Raw genomic sequence first — 20840 nt, 5'->3', positions numbered from 1 at the left:
ACTCTCGTAACCAAAAGATCCGAGTAGTACCAAAAGTCAAAGGCTGTTAAAGCCCAGTGGTGTCAAGCGGCAGCATTCCCACTTAAAATTCTGATAAAATTTGATTGACCTGTAACATTTACTGTTTTCTTCTTTACAAACCTGCTTAGCATTTTCAGTGTTTTCATTATACTGAAGAGAATCCAGCACTAGTGATTATTGGCAGGGCAGAAAGAAAAAAAATATTTTCAGTTGTGGCTTCTATGAATGCAATGTTTCATTCTGCTTTCATTCTCCAGCATCCCAAGAAATGGACTGGTGTCACAGCACACTGCTGAGTCTCTTACTCACATTACCTTTGCTGCATAGCTCCACATTTCCTGGCGATCTTGTAATCTCTTTTTGCAGTCTGGTTGCAATCTCACTGTTTTATCTTCTAGTGCATCAAGCAAACATGACATTTCTGGAAAAATAAAATCAACAACAGCCATAAGACATAGGTGCAGAATTGGGCCATTTGGCCCATCGGGCCTGCTCTGCCATTTCATCATGTCTGATCCATTTTTACTCTCAGCCCCAATCTCCTGCCTCCACCCTGGTTCCCTTCATGCCCTGACCGATCAAGAATTTATCAACCTCTGCCTTAAATATATATACAGACTTCACCTCCACAGTTGCCTGTGGCAACAAATTCCACAGATTCACCACTTTCTGACTAAAGAAATTCCTCCTCATCTCCGTTCTAAAAGGACATCCCTCTTTTGAGGCTGTTTCCTCTGGTCCTAGACTCTCCCACTATAGGAAACATACTCTCCATATCCACCCTATCAAGCTCTTTCACCATTCAGTAGGTTTCAATGAGGTCACGCCCTCAATTCTTCTGAACTTTAATGAATATAGGCCAAGAGCCATCAAACACTCTTTGTATGATAAGCCGTTCAAACCTGGAATCATTTTCCTGAATTCTTTGAACCCTCTCCAGTTTCAACACATCCTTTCTAACATAAGGGGCCCAAAACTGCTCACAATACTCCAAGTAACACCTCACCAGTGACTTATAAAGTTTCAACATTACATCCTTGCTTTTATATTCTAGCCTTCTTGAAAAGAATGCTAATAATGCATTTTCCTTCCTCACCACAGACTCAACCTGCAAATTAACCTTTAGGGAATCCTACAAAAGGACACCCAAGTCCCACTGTGCCTCCATTTTTTGTATTTTCTCTTCATTTAGAAAATAGTCAGTCCTTCCATTTCTTCTACCAAAGTGCATCACCATACACTTCCTGATAATGTATTCCATCTGCCACTTCTTTGCCTATTCTAAGTCCTTCTGCAGCCTCTTACTTCCTCAAATCTACCTGGTCCTCGACCTATCTTCATATTGTCTGCAAACTTTGCAACAAAGCCACCAATTCCATCATCCAAATCATTAACATATGACGTTAAAAGAATCAGTCCCAACACAGTCCCTTGTAGATCACCACTAGTCACAGGCAGCCAACCAGAAGAGGCTCCCCTTATTCCCACTCTTTGCCTCCTGTCAGTCAGCCACTGCTTTATCCACACTATTCTGCTTGCTATTCGTTTATTCTGCTTGCTATTTCTTCAAAGAATTTCAACAGATTTGTCAGGTAAGATTTTCCCTTCAGGAAACCATGCTAACTAGGCCTATTTTATCATGTGTCTCCAAGTACCCCAAAACCACATCCATAGCAATCAACTCCAACATCTTCCAAACCACTGAGGTCAGACTGACTAGCCCATAGTTCACTTTCTTCTGCCTCTCTCCCTTCTTGAAGAGTGGAGTGACACTTGCAATTTTCCAGTCTTCTGGAACCATTCCAGAATCTACTAATTCTTGTAAGATCATTACTAATGCTTCCACAATCTCTTCAGCCACCTCTTTCAGAACCTTGTGGTGTACACCATCTGATCCAGGTGACTAATCTACCTTCAGACCTTTCAGTTTCGCAAGAACCTTCTCCCTAGTAATGGTAACTTCACACACTTCATGACCCCTGACACCAGGAACTTCCACCATACTTGCTACTGTCTTCCACTTGCCCACCATTACTACCTCTTCAGTGTCATTTTCCAGCAGTTAGAGATCCACTTTCACCTTTCTTTTACACTTTATCTCCCTGTACCTTCTGTCTTATCACCTCCTCATTCTCCCATATGAGCCAAAGGTCATCGAGCTGCAGCTCCACTTCCTTAACAAGTTCTCTCAGGAGTTACACCTGGTGCAGATGTGTTTATCTGGGAGACTGGAGGTTTCAGACTTTCACATCCCACACACAGAACAAAACACCGTCCCAGAGCTATTCTCACTATCCTACTATGCCCTAACATTTGAGGAATGAACAACTAAGGATAGAGAGTGTGTGTAACTTAAAGACAATGTTCCTCACTCAAACCTGATCTTGCCTAAGCCTGATCAGCCAAAGCCACTCTAAACGTTGGCACACTCCAAAAGAGTGGCCACTCTGCTTGCACCTGAATCATTCTTATTGGCACTTTCTAATGAATCCCACTTATGATTGGCCGCTCAACACCAAACCATCCAATGAGTGAACCACAGGAATACTGTGCAAAGTGGTATCAACCGTAGACTTCAACTGTCATCAAAACTTAACGTTTGATGAAAAATTAACTCATTAAAATGCAGGATCATTTTAAAAATTGCTAATTCTCTTAAATGTTATATCGATAAGTTAGACAAAGCATTCCCTTAATTTTGTTAGGGTTAGCAACAATATTTGTAGATAAAGTATCAAAAGATGTGGAAGCCTACAAAGCTATCAATGCAGAAAATATAAGAGCTGTGCAAGTGGTTATGTTTATCACCAAATGCATTGCCAATGTCTGGCTGCAGATCATCGTCCAGTAGCACCATCTTTTACCAACATAGTCAAATCCCAGAGGCACACACCAGAGAAGGTATGCATTTGACAGTGAAGGAACTCAACAGGAGAGGTAAACCAACTTGGCTTGGTCCTCATCAATCTAATAGCTGCAGGTTCATGTTTCCATATAAGAATTTATGTTATTGGAGCAGTAACCACCTGAAAACAAGAGTTCCATCTTCATAATGCGGATACTATTCACTGTGTTGTTTGTCTTGATGTTTTAATAAATTAGGTATATTCAGAATGTTATGCAGTGAAAAATCAATGTTCACCTTTGTGTGTACTTTAGCCAGTAAGCTCTGTAACTTCAATGTGTGTACTTTAGCCAGTAAGCTCTGTGCTTAGTGTACAGTTTATGTCCGCAGAATTACTGATCGAGCCAGACACTTTCACTTGGCCTCTGACGGGTGATTGGTAAACTGCCAACATTACAAGGAACATCTCCATTTTTCCATTCTGAGCACTCACTAACCTATCTCTGCTAAATTGGCAACAATCCATTGACATTGAACCATCATCAACATTATTATAAGTGTGATAAATTTCATTAAGACAAAAGATTCTAAAGGACAGAACAAAGAGGATCAGTATTTAAAACTAAGGGGTTGTCCACTTAAGATAGATGAGATAATTACTCTGAGGATTAAGATGGTGTCAAACTATTTCACAGCAACAGAAGTAAAGTATACTGGGATTAGTCAGTCGTCCCTGTCCCGACTGCAACTGGTCCAGAACACCGCAGCCGGGCTCCTGACAGGTGCCCGTAAGAGGAACCATATTACTTCTATCCTGGCCTCTCTCCACTGGCTACCAGTATGGTTTAGAATTGATTTTACGGTTCTCCGGTTTGTTTATAAAGCCCTAAATGGGCTGGCCCCCTCCTATATCGCAGACCTTCCAACCCATTATTCTACTTCCAGGTCCCTCAGGTCGGCTGACTTGGGGCTCCTGGCTGTCCCACGATCTAAATCTAAGTTCAGGGGGCCTTTGCTGTTGTTGCCCTTAGACTGTGGAACACATTCCCCTCCCTATCACATCTGCCCTCTCCATTGAGTCTTTTAAATCCAGGCTCAAAACTTGCCTTTATTCACTAGCGTTTGAATCTTCCTGATGTGGCTGATTTTTGGCTTCTGCTTAGGCTCATGTGTTGTTTATTTTATGCCTATAAGCTGTGTGCCTTGATGCTTATATCTGTGTTTCTTGTATTTGTGATTATAGCTACCTGTTATGGTTTGTACAGCACTTTGGTCAACATGGGTTGTTTTTAAATGTGCTTTATAAATACATTTGACTTGACTCAATATTTTTAAAGTAAAGGTAAATAAAATCTCAATGAGGTGAAAGATTACAGATTGATAGAAATATAGAAATGAAGTTTAGTTTGCTCAGCTATGATTTTGTTGCAAGACAGAGGAAGCTTTAGAGGTTAAGTTGCCTACCCCTCCACCATTGTTCAGCACAATTAACACACACATTGTACAGGAACTAGATACATCTATGACACCAACTAGCTCCACTGGAGAATGACCCCCATCACATAACATCAGCCCATTGCTTCCTCTTTCCATTGTGAGACTTCTCCTTACAACCATAACATACTGTACATTGCTCATAAACTACAGCCAGATTTTTATTTTGCCTCCTCTTCAAGAATAAACTGGATTATCCCAACATAACCAAACTTCCAGCTGCTCTGAAACAAAATTTACTTCTTCCTGCCCTGACTCCTGCTTCCTTCCAGTGTTCAGTCTCTAACCTCCTACATGAGCAACAACTGTGACACCCTACATTACTATAGTAGTTTCAGTTGCCTGGCCCCAACTGGTTCATTTTTACCATGGATTAAAAAAGGAAGGCACTAACAAGGTTATAATCTAGTGAGTTCAGAGGATTAAAATGTACAGTGTAGGGGTGGGGTGGTGGGGAGAGATGGGAAAATGGCAAGGGTAAAAATTTACTGTTGTGAGTAGCACACTTTGAACACATACCTTTTAAGGGAAAGTGCACCAACTTCACACAGATAACTAAAATCTATTTACCTGAAGGACCCTCTTCTGTATATCCAATACAACCCACACAAAAAAACACATTCCCTTTAATGATCTAAAGTATATTTTAATGACACATTACAATATTTAATACTGAAGAGGAAATGATATCACCCAGAACAATGTATGGACTGGTTCTGAAATTGCAAGGTGAAGCTGTGTAAGTAAGACCTCTCTCAATTGGACAGCAGCTGGTTTGCTATAGAAAGACACCTGACGCAAGTGCAACTGATTTACTATATTTCTACAAACAATTGTTACTCAATGTGTACATGTATACAGATATTGCATGCAAAAATTAAAATGAGTAGTTTTGAGAGTCCATGGATAGCAAGACTGCTGGTGAGGACCAAGACCATACAAGCCCAACAATAGCTGTTCTGTTGGACAGAATCCACGTAAATTAATACTTTGTAGTAATGGAGGCTTGTAAAATAGTAACCCCGGGTAATTTTAATCATTTGGACATGGCAAATTTGCAAGGATACCCTTCAGAATAAGCTCACGGTGTGAAAGTAGTTCCCCAAACATAAAACGAGAAAAAAAAGCTTCGTTTGTCACGTACACCAAAACACAGTGAAATGCGCTGTGTGAGTCAATGACTAACATAATCCGAATATGAGCTGGGGGCAACCCACAAATGTATCCATGCTTCTGGCACCAACATAGCATTCCTACAATTCACATTCCTAGCTGTACATTTTTGGATCAGGGAGGAAACCGGAGCACCCTGAGGAAACCCATAGAGTCACAGGGAGAATATACAAAACTTTACAGACAGCTGCAGGAATTGAACCCTGATCACGGTGCCATAACAGCATTATGCTAACGGCTATACTACTGTGCTGCCTCAACTTACTTAATGCAATTATGATTGGACAGAGTTGGCTGAAGTTGATCGAAGGGTAAAACAATAAATCAGCAGTGGTAGATAAGGAGATATTCCATAAATCTTAGTAAAGGATGCACCAATTTTAAGAGTTAATGATAGTCTGAGATTGAAAGGTATATAATGTTACAGAGATTAGCATTATGCCTGAAGACTGGGATTTTTTTTGACTATAAAAGAAAACAGCAAATGATGATTTAAAATTAAAAGTAGTAAGAAGCTAGGTTATGAGAGTAAACCCTCAAATAATATAAACACAGACAGTAGGAGCTTCTACAGGTTAATAAGAGGAATAGCAGATAGAGTAAATACTGATTCCTTGAGGAAGACATTGAGGAATTAAAAAATGCCTCAATGTTCTTTTGTCTTTACTATATCAATACACCATAAGGTCTGTGGCAGTGTTAAGCTTACCAGCATCTTTCAGCAGAAATAAACTTGGGCATATAATACTTTCAGCTCTAGCAGAGGCCACAAAAAAAGTTTGCAGTTTGGTTAAAGTAGAGATTTTGTTCTTCCCAAAACCAATGCATATGAATATTAATTTTCATTACAATGTATGGAAAAGGAGCAGCAAAGCATTTACACACTTTGCTAAAGTAATAGCAAATAACTTTTTCCCCTGACATTAGTACAGGTTTAGGTAGAACATGATGGCTAGTTGTGGTTCATGACTTCTCTTCATAGTAGTTTAGGCATTAATATTTACATCTCACCCACAAGATTTCACCTCCCCAGCACACACTGAATTATCAGTCTGAATTACTGTGTTCATTTCTCTAGAATGGGTAACTTCCTAACTCAGAGGCACATGTGCCATCAAATGAACTGTGGGTACCATTTATTAAGACATTATATGGAACCATTTGACATTTTTCTGAGAGTATCAGCAGCAGATTCTGCCAGATTTTATTTAGACTCAAAAACTTTTTTCTCACTGAAACCTAATAAATCCACCTTTACATCAAAGTAACCTCATTATATCCGTGGGAAAGCATCTGTACCCAACCCTGCCTAATAGTTCATAGAGGTACTGCTATGGGAACACAAGAATGTTCGCTCCTCAATTCTCTCTCCTCTTCCACCATAAACAGTAACAATTGATGATTGGTCTATTATTGCCTCAAGTAGCCAGATACAGTGAAGTTCTGTCTGACTTTAAGAGCTGATGTTAATATCATTGACTGGTCAGCTTATTGTTTTCAAGTACACCTGAGCAAACTCTCCCTCATAACCCATATTCACTTACGCCGTCCTTTGCCAGGAAGGATGGAGGCACAATGATGTCTGATATCCAGGCCACAGGCTGCATGAAGCACAGGGTCCACAAAAATATCGGCTTTGCTCTCTTGCAACATGTTCAGCACCTCCTACAGGAGGAAACATCAAAGTATTGAACAAAACCAAACCCATCAAGTATTTCCCAGTCACATGCAACAGACTGTACAAATGGCAGTAGAAATAAATTATATCATCACTAGGTCAATCAGCTCTTCTTAGGTCCTCTGCCACTCAGTAAGACCATTGTTATCTTTCTCCTCAGCATGTTTTCTTAGATTAAAACCATTCAGCTATCTTGATCATACCGGCAATTCAGCCTCCACAGACGGTGATCTATCATTCTGAGAATCTGACCCCTGGTTTCAGATATCCATGCCTGCATCTATCCTGTCAAACCCTATTAGATTTCTTTTATGTATTTCAAGGAGATAATTTCTCACTTTTTTCAACACCTCATTGAACCAATTCAGGAATCCATTTGGTAAATCTCCACTGTACATGGTTTATCACAAATGTAATATATATTCAGCCATCAGGCACCTTTGGAGAATGGGAGAGGGAGGGAGAGAGGCATGCCAATTGTATGACAATAGGTCCAAAATTACTGAATTGAATCGACATTGTTTCTTACATCCTTCGCATACATGAGTAAAAATCTGCCTGGAACGTCTCCCTCAAATGTGCAATATGCAATCACAGTAATTTATAATAAGTAGAATTCATTTATAATAAGCTGCACATTTCATTAAATAATCAAACTACACCTTATCCTTTTAAGTAACACGATTAAATTAAAGGCTAAACAGTGAAAAATACAGCAAAAGAAAATCAAATGAATTTCTACACTCAAATGATACTCGCATACACATGAAATGCCAAATCTTCAATGAAGTTCTGCTGCTACTCAACCTATAACTGCACTACTTTCATGCACAAATGTAAATATTTATTAGAGATACAGCACAGAATAGACCTTTCAGCCCTTTGAGCCACGCCGCCCAGCAACCCACCGATTTAACCCTAGCCTAATCACAGGACAACTTACAATGACCAATTAAGCTATTATCTATTATGTCTTTAGATTGTGGGAGGAAACCAGAGTATCCAGAGGAAACCCATGCACACACAGGAAGAAATGTACAAACTTGCTTATAAAGGATGCCAGAATTGAACTTTGGACTCCAACACCAGAAGCTGTAATAGCATCTGAGGTGCCCTAATCTTTTCACACTTATTCCACATTAACTCTTTAAAACAAAGCTTTTTTAAAGAAACTTAATATTCCTAGAAATATTTTGCCCTTTGCATGAGAATTTCAGATGCATAAATGCAAGCTTACTGTATATGCTTCCCTAGTCTGATTGTACAGTCTTGCTGGGATCCTGTATAATCTTACAGTAAAAGACTTTTGTTTATGTGCTCTATATTTTACAGTAAAGGCCAAAATCCCTTCTGCCTTCTTAATGTTAATTACACGTAAACTTCAGTGATTCACATTCAACGGCATCCAGGTTCATTTGAACTCCAACATTTTTCAATATCCCACCATTTATATTTTTTAAAAATCTGCTTTCTTCGGACCCTAAGACATGGGAGCAGAAATAAGCCATTCAGCCCATCGAGTTTGCTCCACATATAAAGTTCTTTCGATAAAACAGATGATCAAATTTTTTTCATGTTATGTTCCATTTGTTATCGTGCATACACTCAGACCACAGCCCAAAACATCAATTCTAAGGAAAAACACAAGCAGGGTATTGTCCACATGGTAAATTACTGTTACAACTTCACTGCAGATAAAATTATAATATACAACTTTTCTTTACATTGTTACATTGTACTATGAACGTGAACAATAAATATGAATCATTCCTCAAATTCACCCAGTCTGTTCTGCAGAATTTATAATACTGTAAAATTACAATACACACTACCCTCAATATTTATAACTGAATAACTGATTACTCAGTTCAACTGGTTTTGGTTCAACAAGACCATTTTCAGCTTACTTCAACTGATTATTAACATTTTCTTTATTTCCTTGTCCAGATAATTAAGTTCCTTTCATATGCAACTAGTCCATGGGATAGCAATTTCTAAGCACCTCTTGAATTCTACATTGGATTTTAGTAATTGAATTTTGCTTAGGAAAACCAAAGAAACATCTTTATCCCTTCACTTGATCAAACTACAGTCAGAAAAAAAATTCCGTTAATTCATTTCTCAGCCTTTTCCTTTCTGATATCTTATGCCAGTTGAGTCTTTGTTTAGCTTAACATTATACTTATGATTTCATTTTTACAGATCTTTTGGTAACTTCACCAGAATCTTTATTCTCTTCGTTATGTATACCAGAACTTGTAGTAGTTTTTCATTCCCACCTTCCTTTCAAAATCTACTTGTTAAAGTAAGAAACCCCAGTGCAATGCTTCAACTTCATTTACTTTGCTAACTTAATGATATGTGAAATTATGCCATATTTCTGCCCATCTTTGTATGAAATGAATTGACGGTACTGTTTTAAATCTAACAATACACTACAAATTGCCGTACCCTTTTGCAGGCATCTCCTGTAATTTTCAGCAGGTTGATTTTCAGGCACTCTTCTACCTGGCCAGTCTGTTCTTGCGCTGCCGCCTCCTCTGCACACAATGTGTTAATCTACAAAAACATGAAAGACAACTTCACTGTACCAGCAGAATGAAATCCCTCATTCATTTTTAATCCCAGGTTGCTATTTTCACAAACCATAGCAATTCCCCTCATACTAACACCCTTTTCAGTAGTCACCATATTGTCGGGAGTTCAACCCACCTCTTTAGTGCAGTGTATTTGCAGCTGAGGGTCCAGCCTGTAGTCTAGAGCCGATTCCTGGATAATCACACGAATCTGATCTTCACAATCTGAAGACAATCGCTGCCAAGAACAAGATTAAATGGAGCTCAGTTACTTAACACAGGCCTTCAATCCACCGTGCTTGAACAGAAGCTCAAAAGTCAGAACAGTTCAGAACAAGCAACCATTAGACCAATACTAAATTTATCTTAGAAAGGAAGGTTAAAATGTCAACAGCAGTGGAACCAGAACTTTTAACCTGGATTTCTGCACTCTAGAGAAGAATGCAACAAGATTGTGTACACAGTAATCACAGTGAACCTCAGTGAGGAGAAAATAAAACTGTAAAACACCAAAAGAAACAGCAATAATTAATGCAAAGGAGCTGGAAGCTTTCCAAAAACGTTCAGGCCTTATTAACATCTGCTTAATACACAGATCTTATTCATCAAAACCAACAGGCCATCCATGAACAGCAGCCAGACATCATCCTGCAGACTATAGCTGCCTTCAGTAACCATACCTTGAATTAATAAGCATTTACATCAATTGGTTTTGAAACTTAACTGTTCATTAATCTTTTTCAAATCATGAGAAGATGAAGTTATTAATTGCACAGACAGCTCTCTCCTGCCTAACTGCTGGTAGGAAGTGACATTCATAAAATGTCAAACTGCAAGTTTTCCTCAAAAACAAGAAAAAAAAGGAAGCGCTAGAGCAAGCCCTCCTTGCCATCCTGCTGGCTTCAGCTCCTCTCCAAACCATTTGAACTATCAAACATTTACACACCCGCATTTCAAATTTTTCTAATGATCAACTTCAATCACATGTCAGGCAGAGAATTCCAGAGATTCATTACCCTTTGTGAGAAGAATTTTATACATAGTTTTAAGAAACCAGATCCTTATCTTGTAGTTATGTCTCCTCACTAATGGACATTTGCCCTGTTAAGCCCCTTAGAATCTGAGATATCTGAATAAAGTCACCCCTCATTCTTCTGAATTCCAAGTATATGGCCCAGTCCATCATGGGTAAAGCCCTCTCCACCAATGAACATATCTACACGAAGCGCTATTGCAGAACAGCAGCATCCATTATCAAGGACCCCCATCACCCATGTCATGTTCTCTTCTCAATGCTGCCATCAGGAAGGTGGTACAGGAGCCTCAGGACCAACCCCACCAGGTAAAGGAACAATAATTACCCCTCAACCATCAAGCTCCTGAACCAGAGAGCATAACTTCAGCTGCCCCACCATTGAACTGTTCCCACAACCTATGGACTCACTTGTAAGGTCTCTTCATCTCATGTTCCTGGTATTTATTGCTTATTTGTTTCCTATTATTATTGTTGTTATTTCTCTTCTTTCTTTTTGAATTTGCAGTTTGTTATTTTTCGCACATTGGTTATTTGCCCATCCTGTTAGATGCAGTCTTTCATTGATTCTATTATGTTTCTTGGATTTACTGAGTAAGCCCACAAGAAAACAAATCTCAGGGTTGTATATGGTGACATACATTTATTTTAATAATAAATTTACTTTGAACTTTCATTGATAACCCATGACTTCTAGTTCTAGACTCACCTAAAGTTAGTGGTAAAAGCCTGCTTGCATTTACCCTTTCATAATTTTATATTTCTCTATCAAATCACCCCTCATTTCCCTACACACTAGGGAATAAAGTGCTAATCTTTTCAACCAATAATTCAGGTCAAGTCCCAGCTACATACTTGTAAACTGTCTCTGCACTCTTTCAATCGTATTAATATCTTTCCTGTATGTAGGTGACCAGAACAGCACACAATGCTCTAATTTAGGTCTCACCAACATCTCATACAATTTCAACATAACATCCCAACTCCTGTACTTAATACTTTGATTTATAAAGGCCAATGTGCCAAAAGCTCTCTTCACAACCCTATCTACCTATGATGCCATTTTCAAGGAATTATGAATCTGTATTCCCGGATCCCTCTGTTCTACATCACTCCTCCGTGCCCTACCACATGTATGACCATCATACCAATATGTATTGACCCACTAACATGGCGGCAAGTCAAGCACCAAAAGATGAACATTAGTAAAGCCAAAAATATCGTTAGCTGCAAAGAAATGCTGAAGTAGTAATATCTTGGAGAACTAAACACCGAAGATCAAGTTATCAGGTAGGAGACTAGTGGATACAAAGTCAAGTTCAAAGTCCAGAATCTCCAGAGGGGAAGGCCCCGAGTCCTTGGCTTTGCTTGTTGCTCGGCGGCCGGGGAGGGGTCAAAGTGCTCGGCAGAGATGGTGCTCGGTGCTGGAGGGCTGGTCGGAGGCTCAAGGTTTTCGGATGGACTCAGAGTTGGCTGTGGTTGGGTGCTTCCAGGGTGCTGCAGCGGCAAGTTTGCGGCGCTGGAGGTTCATGGCAGGGAGAGTTTCTCCCTTCTACGTGAGATGATGGGCTATCAGGACTTCGAGACTTTTTTTTACCGTGCTCATGGTCTGCTCTTCATCAAATTACGGTATTGCTTTGCACTGTTGTAACTATATGTTATATGTAACTGTATGTTGTAACTATATGTTATATGCGGTTTTTGTCAGTTTTAGTCTTGGTCAGTCCTGTGTTTCTGTGATATCATACTGGAGGAAAATTGTATCATTTCTTAATGCATGCATTTCTAAATGACAATAAACCAGGACTGAGTGTCCTCATAATCTAAATCTAAAAAAGTTAAAAAACCAGCAAATAGCCAGGAGCAGGAAGTTAATTATATCAATAAGGAATAAGCTAACAAGTGATAGTTGTCAAAGCAGGTTGATGTAGGGGCAAGGACTTTGATGGCTAAATAATAGCAGAAGAGTTGAAATATCTAAGCACACTGTACCTGAGTGAAGGAAGAGAATAAATACAATGGATAAAAAGTAAGAACTCAGAATGTGAGTGAAGAGATAGGGAGAATAGGAATTCTCCCATTCCAGAGTGGGAATGCTCAGGAGGTTAATAGTCATAATCAAGCATATGCAAGTACATATTCTGAGGCCTGGGAAGAACAAAACCTGCAGTCAAAGGGTCACAGTAAAAGGAAGAGAGGCTGTGCTGCAGTCTTTCAGAAAACAACCAAGACCAGACAACACAGTTAGCACCATCTTCGATTACAATTACTTTCTTATACTGTATTAGTTAACAAATCTGTTGTGCTTACAACCTATATATGCACACCCAGTGCTTTAGTATAATCACATGCTTTCCTACAGTCAGAATAAACTGAAACCCAAGAGCAGGAAAAAAAAACTTAACTGGCAGAGTCTTAGTGGCAAATATCCATAACTGAATAACAGAAGAGGCCTTAAACAGGGCAGTATGGTTCTCAACACAGAGAGGAATTACAAACAACACACATCAAAGTTGCTGGTGAACGCAGCAGGCCAGGCAGCATCTGTAGGAAGAGGTGCAGTCGACGTTTCAGGCAGAGACACTTCATCAGGACTAACTGAAGAAAGAGTGAGTAAGGGATTTGAAAGTTGGGGGGGGGGGAGAGATCCAAAATGATAGGAGAAGACAGGAGGGGGAGGGATAGAGCCAAGAGCTGGACAGGTGATAGGCAAAAGGGGATACGAGAGGATCATGGGACAGGAGGTCCGGGAAGAAAAACAAGGGGGGGGGGAACCCAGAGGATGGGCAAGAGGTATATTCAGAGGGACAGAGGGAGAAAAAGGAGAGTGAGAGAAAGAATGTGTGCATAAAAATAAGTAACAGATGGGGTACGAGGGGGAGGTGGGGCCTTAGCGGAAGTTAGAGAAGTCGATGTTCATACCATCAGGTTGGAGGCTACCCAGACGGAATATAAGGTGTTATTCCTCCAACCTGAGTGTGGCTTCATCTTTAAAGTAGAGGAGGCCGTGGATAGACATGTCAGAATGGGAATGGGATGTGGAATTAAAATGTGTGGCCACTGGGAGATCCTGCTTTCTCTGGCGGACAGAGCGTAGGTGTTCAGCAAAGCGGTCTCCCAGTCTGCGTCGGGTCTCGCCAATATATAAAAGGCCACATCGGGAGCACCGGACGCAGTATATCACCCCAGTCGACTCACAGGTGAAGTGTTGCCTCACCTGGAAGGACTGTTTGGGGCCCTGAATGGTGGTAAGGGAGGAAGTGTAAGGGCATGTGTAGCACTTATTCCGCTTACACGGATAAGTGCCAGGAGGGAGATCAGTGGGGAGGGATGGGGGGAATGAATGGACAAGGAAGTTGCGTAGGGAGCAATCCCTGCGGAATGCAGAGGTGGGGGGAGGGAAAGATGTGCTTAGTGGTGGGATCCCGTTGGAGGTGGCGGAAGTTACGGAGAATAATATGTTGGACCCGGAGGCTGGTGGGGTGGTAGGTGAGGACCAGGGGAACCCTATTCCTAGTGGGGTGGCGGGAGGATGGAGTGAGAGCAGATGTACGTGAAATGGGGGAGATGCGTTTAAGAGTAGAGTTGATAGTGGAGGAAGGGAAGCCCCTTTCTTTAAAAAAGGAAGACATCTCCCTCGTCCTAGAATGAAAAGCCTCATCCTGAGAGCAGATGCGGCGGAGACGGAGGAATTGCGAGAAGGGGATGGCGTTTTTGCAAGAGACAGGGTGAGAAGAGGAATAGTCCAGATAGCTGTGAGAGTCAGTAGGCTTATAGTAGACATCAGTGGATAAGCTGTCTCCAGAGACAGAGACAGAAAGATCTAGAAAGGGGAGGGAGGTGTCGGAAATGGACCAGGTAAACTTGAAGGCAGGGTGAAAGTTGGAGGCAAAGTTAATAAAGTCAACGAGTTCTGCATGCGTGCAGGAAGCAGCGCCAATGCAGTCGTCGATGTAGCGAAGGAAAAGTGGGGGACAGATACCAGAATAGGCACGGAACATAGATTGTTCCACAAACCCAACAAAAAGGCAGGCATAGCTAGGACCCATACGGGTCCTGATAGCTACACCTTTAGTTTGGAGGAAGTGGGAGGAGCCAAAGGAGAAATTATTAAGAGTAAGGACTAATTCCGCTAGACGGAGCAGAGTGGTGGTAGAGGGTAACTGATTAGGTCTGGAATCCAAAAAGAAGCGTAGAGCTTTGAGACCTTCCTGATGGGGGATGATAGTATGTAAGGACTGGACATCCATGGTGAAAATAAAGCGGTGGGGGCCAGGGAACTTAAAATCATCGAAAAGTTTAAGAGCGTGAGAAGTGTCACGAACACAGGTCGGAAGGGATTGAACAAGGGGTGATAAAACCGTGTCGAGGTATGCAGAAACGAGTTCGGTGGGGCAGGAGCAAGCTGAGACAATAGGTGGGCCAGGACAGGCAGGTTTGTGGATCTTGGGTAGGAGGTAGAAACGGGAAGTGCGGGGTGTGGGAACTATAAGGTTGGTAATTACAAAACTATTTTTTGTATAAAAATAAAATAAATGGAATGGCCAAGATAAAATATGACTGCTTTTATGTACTGTAACTGAGATAATGCTGACTGAAGAATTGAAGTAGTCTTTTACTCTGATAGTCAATAACAAAGTTGAATTACTGCTCAGAACAATGCAGGTGGCTATCTGTCATATCACATCTACTTCTCTGAAAGTGCAAACCCCGTTCTCCTCAACAGATATTATACGCCCTTCCAATTAATAATCTTAAAGATGTATTCACCTGTGACTAATTTAATTTCTAACATGCTGCATCACAAATTCATTACTTTAACAGCTCTATTTAATTATCTCAATCTGTTTTTGTTCTAACATTTTATTATGTCATTTTTGAGACTTTTCATCCCAGATAATTACCACTTGTTTGGCAACAAGCTTGGTAATTTTTCTCATTTGTATCTGGTGAACAGTTAAATAAATAATTCCAATCCCTGCACTCAATACTTCCAGTTTCTCCAACAACCATCAAGAGTTTAACAACAATGCCAAAGTAATCAAAACATTACATGCCTGAAAGCAGGTCCATTTCCTTAGTTTGGTATGCAAAAATAAGCAAGTGAACAAGAGAATGGAAAGAGAGAGCAGGAGAGAATGAGAAAAAGATAATATTCAATTCAGGTGAACTGTCATCTCTGTACCCCACCTGTCCTTTGAATACCTGGTCAGCATATTTCATTTTCAGACAGGAAACCACCTGACCCTCCAGTTCTTTGCCATCTTTTACAGTGTTCAAAACTGACTGGCAGAATTTAGGAATGTCAGCCTTGCAAGCTTTCCTCAGGACTGGATTTAAACGGTAATCTGAAAGATACATAAAAATTAAATGCACATTAGAGTGGAATTGCCTACGATGCGAACTCACCATTTAGCTAAGCACAGCAGATATTAGAAGTGTGTTATGGGACAGCAGGCCTTAGGATGTGTAAGAAAATTTATGATCTACTGTCATGATAACATGCTTTTCCACAGGAAGAAAATCAAGGAGCAGTTACCTTGAAACCTTACATATAATCCTGCTCAATGGTTTTGATTAGCACTTTGCCGACAATTCAATGTTATTGCCGCTTGTCAGTCCTTGCCTGAATGTTTCCTTAGGCACAGACCACTTCACTTAAGAAGTTGTGAATGTAACTGAACATCAAGTTATCAGAGAACATTCCCCCACTTCTGACCTTACAAATGAAAGAAGAGTCACTTATAAAGCAGTTAAAATGGTTGGGCCTACATCACTACCCTGAATGATATGTTGGGTCTAAGAAGGTGTAACCCCAATGACCCCACAATCATTTTCCTTTGTATCATTTGTGGGAAATGAAATTTAGAGCCAGGTCATTAGTGATCCAAATAAACCACACAATAGACTTAAGCAGCTAAAATACTTATTTTGATTCCAGCATTTACTGCATGTAGAATGCTCCTTCATATTTATTGATATTCATCCATCGAACAAAGATGTTTAAGTACTGTTGGGAGTACAGCCTACCTGGGAAAGCAACAGAGGCTGTGCCTCTGGCACAGAGTCTGGCCCTGTGGCTTAGAAGGGTAGGGAAAGGAAGAGAAAGGCAGCAGTGCTAGGGGACTCTATAGTTAGGGGGTCAGACAGGCAATTCTGTGGACGCGTAAAAGAAACTCGGATGGTAGTTTGCCTCCCAGGTGCCAGGGTCCGGGATGTTTCAGATGGCGTCCACAATATCCTGGTGGGTGGGAGAACAGCCAGAGGTCGTGGTACATATTGGTACCAACGACATAGGTAGGAAAAGGGAAGAGATCCTGAAAACAGACTACTGGGAGTTCGGAAGGGAGTTGAGAAGCAGGACCGCAAATGTAGTAATCTCAGGATTACTGCCTGTGCCACGTGACAGTGAGTATAGGCATAGAATCAGGTGGAGGATAAACGCATGGCTGAGGGATTGGAGCAGGGGGCATAGATTCAGATTTCTGGATCATTGGGACCTCTTTTGGGGCAGGTGTGACCTGTACAAAAAGGACGGGTTGCACTTAAATCCCTGGCGGGGAGGTTTGCTAAAGCTACTGGGGAGAGTTTAAACTAGAATTGTTAGGGGGTGGGAACAGAACTGAAGAGACTGGGGAAGAGGGTGTTGGCTCACAAATAGAGAAAGCTTGGAGACAGTGTGTGAGGGAGGATAGGCAGGTGATAGAGAAGGGAGGCGCTCAAACCGACGGTTTGAGATGTGCCTATTTTAACACAAGGAATATTGTGAACAAGTGTTGGCACATGGCCAACTGGTTAAGGGCGTAGGTCTAGTGATCTGAAGGTCACTAGTTCGAGCCTCAGCTGAGGCAGTGTGTTGTGTCCTTGAGCAAGGCACTTAACCACACATTGCTCTGCGACGACACCGGTGCCAAGCTGTATTGGCCCTAGTGCCCTTCACTTGGACAACATCGGTGGCGTGGAGAGCATAGAGCGTGGATCAGTACTTGCAGCTATGATGTGGTGGCCATTACAGAGACTTGCATGGCTCAGGGACAGGGATGGTTACTTCAAGTGCTCAGGAAGTACAGGGAGGGAGGCAAAAGAGGTGGGGACGTGGCACTGTTGATCAGAGATATTATCACTGCTGCAGAAAAGGTGGACATCATGGAGGGATTGTCTGCGGAGTCTCTGTGGGTGGAGGTTAGGAACAGGAAGGGGTCAATAACTCTACTGGGTGTTTTTTTTTAGGCCACCCAATAGTAACAGGGATATCGGGGAGCAGATAGGAAAACAGATCCTGGAAAGGTGTAATAATAACAGGGCTGTTGTGGTGGGGGATTTTAATTTCCCAAATATCGATTGGCATCTCCCTACAGCGAGGGGTTTAGATAGGGTGGAGTTTGTTAGGTGTGTTCAGGAAGGTTTCTTGACACAATATGTAGATAAGCCTATAAGAGGAGAGACTGTACTTGATTTGGTATTGGGAAATGAACCTAGTCAAGTGTCAGATCTCTCAGTGGGAGAACATTTTGGAGACAGTGATCATAATTCTATCTCCTTTACAATAGCATTGGAGAGAGATAGGAACAGACAAGTTACCGAGGTGGCATCCATTAGTCTTGCGAGACCATGGATCTGTGCCTGGAAAGTCTTCACTCTCCAGGGTGCAGGCCTGGGCAAGGTTGTATGGAAGACCGGCAGTTGCCCATGCTGCAAGTCTCCCCTCTCCGCGACACCAATGTTGTCCAAGGGAAGGGCAAGGGCCAATACAGCTTGGCACCAGTGTCATCACAGAGCAATGTGTGGTTACGTGCCTTGCTCAAGGACACAACACGTTGCCTCGGCTGGGGCTCGAACTCGTGACCTTCAGGTCGCTAGTCGAATGCCTTAACCACTTGGCCACGTGCCCACACAACAGACAAGTTAGAAAAGCGTTTAATTGGAGTAAGGGGAATTATGAGGCTATCAGGCAGGAACTTGGAAGCTTAAATTGGGAACAGATGTTCTCAGGGAAAGGTACGGAAGAAACATGGCAAATGTTCAGGTGATATTTGTGTGGAGTTCTGCATTGGTACGTTCCAATGAGACAGGGAAGTTATGGTAGGGTACAGGAACCATGGTGTACAAAGGCTGTGGTAAATCTAGTCAAGAAGAAAAGAAAAGTTTACAAAAGGTTCAGAGAGCTAGGTAATGTTAGAGATCTAGAAGATTATAAGGCTAACAGGAAGGAGCTTAAGAAGGAAATTAGGAGAGCCAGAAGGGGCCATGAGAAGGCCTTGGTGGGCAGGATTAAGGAAAACCCCCCAAAAGGCATTCTACAAGTATGTGAAGAGCAAGAGGATAAAATGTGAAAGATTAAGATCTATCAAGTGTGACAGTGGGAAAAGTGTGTATGGAACCGGAGGAAATAGCAGAGGTACTTAATGAATACTTTATTTCAGCATTCACTATGGAAAAGGATCTTGATGATTGTAGTGATGACTTGCAGTGGAGTGAAAAGCTTGAGCATGTAGATATTAAGAAAGAGAACACGCTGGCGCTTTTGGAAAGTATCAAGTTGGATAAGTCGCCAGGGCCGGATGAGATGTACCCCAGGCTACTGTGGGAGGCAAGGGAGGTGATTGCTGAGCCTCTGGCAATGATCTTTGCAAAATCAACAGGGACGGGAGAGGTTCTGGAGGATTGTGGATGTTGTTCCCTTATTCAAGAAAGAGAGTAGAGATAGCCCAGGAAATTACAGAGTGAGTCTTACTTCAGTGGTTGGCAAGTTGATGGAGAAGATCCTGAGGGGGAGGATTTATGAACATTTGGAGAGATATAATATGATTAGGAATAGTCAGCATGGCTCTGTCAAGGGCAGGTCGTGCCTTACGAGCCTGATTGAATTTTTTGAGGATGTAACTAAACACATTGATGAAGGAGGAGCAGTAGATGTAGTGTATATGGATTTCAGCAAGGCATTTGATAAGGTACCCCATGCAAGGCTTATTGAGAAAGTAAGGAGGCATGGGATCCAAGGGGACACTGCTTTGTGGATCCAGAACTGGCTCGCCCACAGAAGGCAAAGAGTGGTTGTAGACGGGTCATATTCTGCATGCAGGTTGGTGACTAGTGGTGTGCCTCAGAGATTTGTTCTGGGACCCTTACTCTTCGTGATTTTTAAAAATGACCTGGATGAGGAAGTGCAGGGATGGGTTAGTAAGTTTTCTGATGACACGGAGATTGGCGGTGTTGTGGATAGTGTGGAGGGCTGTCAGAGGTTACAGTGGGATACTGACAGGATGCAAAACTGGGCTGAGAAGTGGCAGACGGAGTTCAACCCAGATAAGTGTGAGGTAGTTCATTTTGGTAGATCAAATATGATGGCAGAATTTAGTATTAATGGTAAGACTCTTGGCAGTGTGGAGGATCAGAGGGATCTTGGGGTCTGAGTCCATAGGACACTCAAAGCAGCTGTGCAGGTCGACTCTGTGGTTAAGAAGGCATACGATGTATTGGCCTTCATCAATCATGGAACTGAATTTAGGAGCCGAAAAGTAATGTTGCAGCTATATAGGATCCTGGTCAGGCCCCACTTGGAGTTTTGTGCTTAGTTCTGATCGCCTCACTACAGGAAGAATGTGGAAACTATAGTAAGGGTACAGAGAAGATTTACAAGGATGTTGCCTGGATTGGGGAGCATGCCTTATGAGAATAGGTTGAGTGAACTTGGCCTTTTCTCCTTGGAGCGACAGAGGATGAGAGGTGACCTGATAGAGGTGTATAAAGATGATGAGAGGCATTGATCGTGTGGATAGTCAGAGGCTTTCTCCCCAGAGCTGAAGTGGCCGCCACAAGAGGGCATAGGTTTAAGGTGCTTGGGAGTAGGTATAGAGGAGATGTCAGGGGTAAGTTTTTTTACGCAGAGTGGTGAGTGCATGGAATGGGCTGCCAGCAACAATGTTGGAGGCAGACACGACAGGGTCTTTTAAGAGACTTTTGAATAGGTACATGGAGCTTAGAAAAATAGAGGGCTATGGGTAACGCTAGCAATTTCTA

The 20840-nt window shown here is 41.7% G+C and overlaps 1 protein-coding gene across 1 annotated transcript in view; it reads right to left on the bottom strand.

Moving 5' to 3' along the window:
• glg1a (golgi glycoprotein 1a) overlaps nucleotides 1-20840 on the bottom strand; it is a 166281-nt gene that overhangs the window by 2481 nt on the left and 142960 nt on the right. The window contains exons 21-25 of the mRNA XM_072279381.1: nucleotides 16026-16168; nucleotides 9924-10025; nucleotides 9663-9770; nucleotides 7078-7198; nucleotides 336-442 (exon numbers count right to left, since the gene is read on the bottom strand). Coding sequence (XP_072135482.1) covers nucleotides 336-442; nucleotides 7078-7198; nucleotides 9663-9770; nucleotides 9924-10025; nucleotides 16026-16168 — 581 coding nt within the window. The remainder of the gene's footprint in view (nucleotides 1-335; nucleotides 443-7077; nucleotides 7199-9662; nucleotides 9771-9923; nucleotides 10026-16025; nucleotides 16169-20840) is intronic.

This window comes from Mobula birostris, chromosome 15 (genome assembly GCF_030028105.1).
Source record: "Mobula birostris isolate sMobBir1 chromosome 15, sMobBir1.hap1, whole genome shotgun sequence".
NCBI lineage: Eukaryota > Metazoa > Chordata > Chondrichthyes > Myliobatiformes > Myliobatidae > Mobula > Mobula birostris.
Note: the sequence above shows the minus strand (reverse complement) of the source record. Positions and strands in the feature narration are given on the sequence as shown.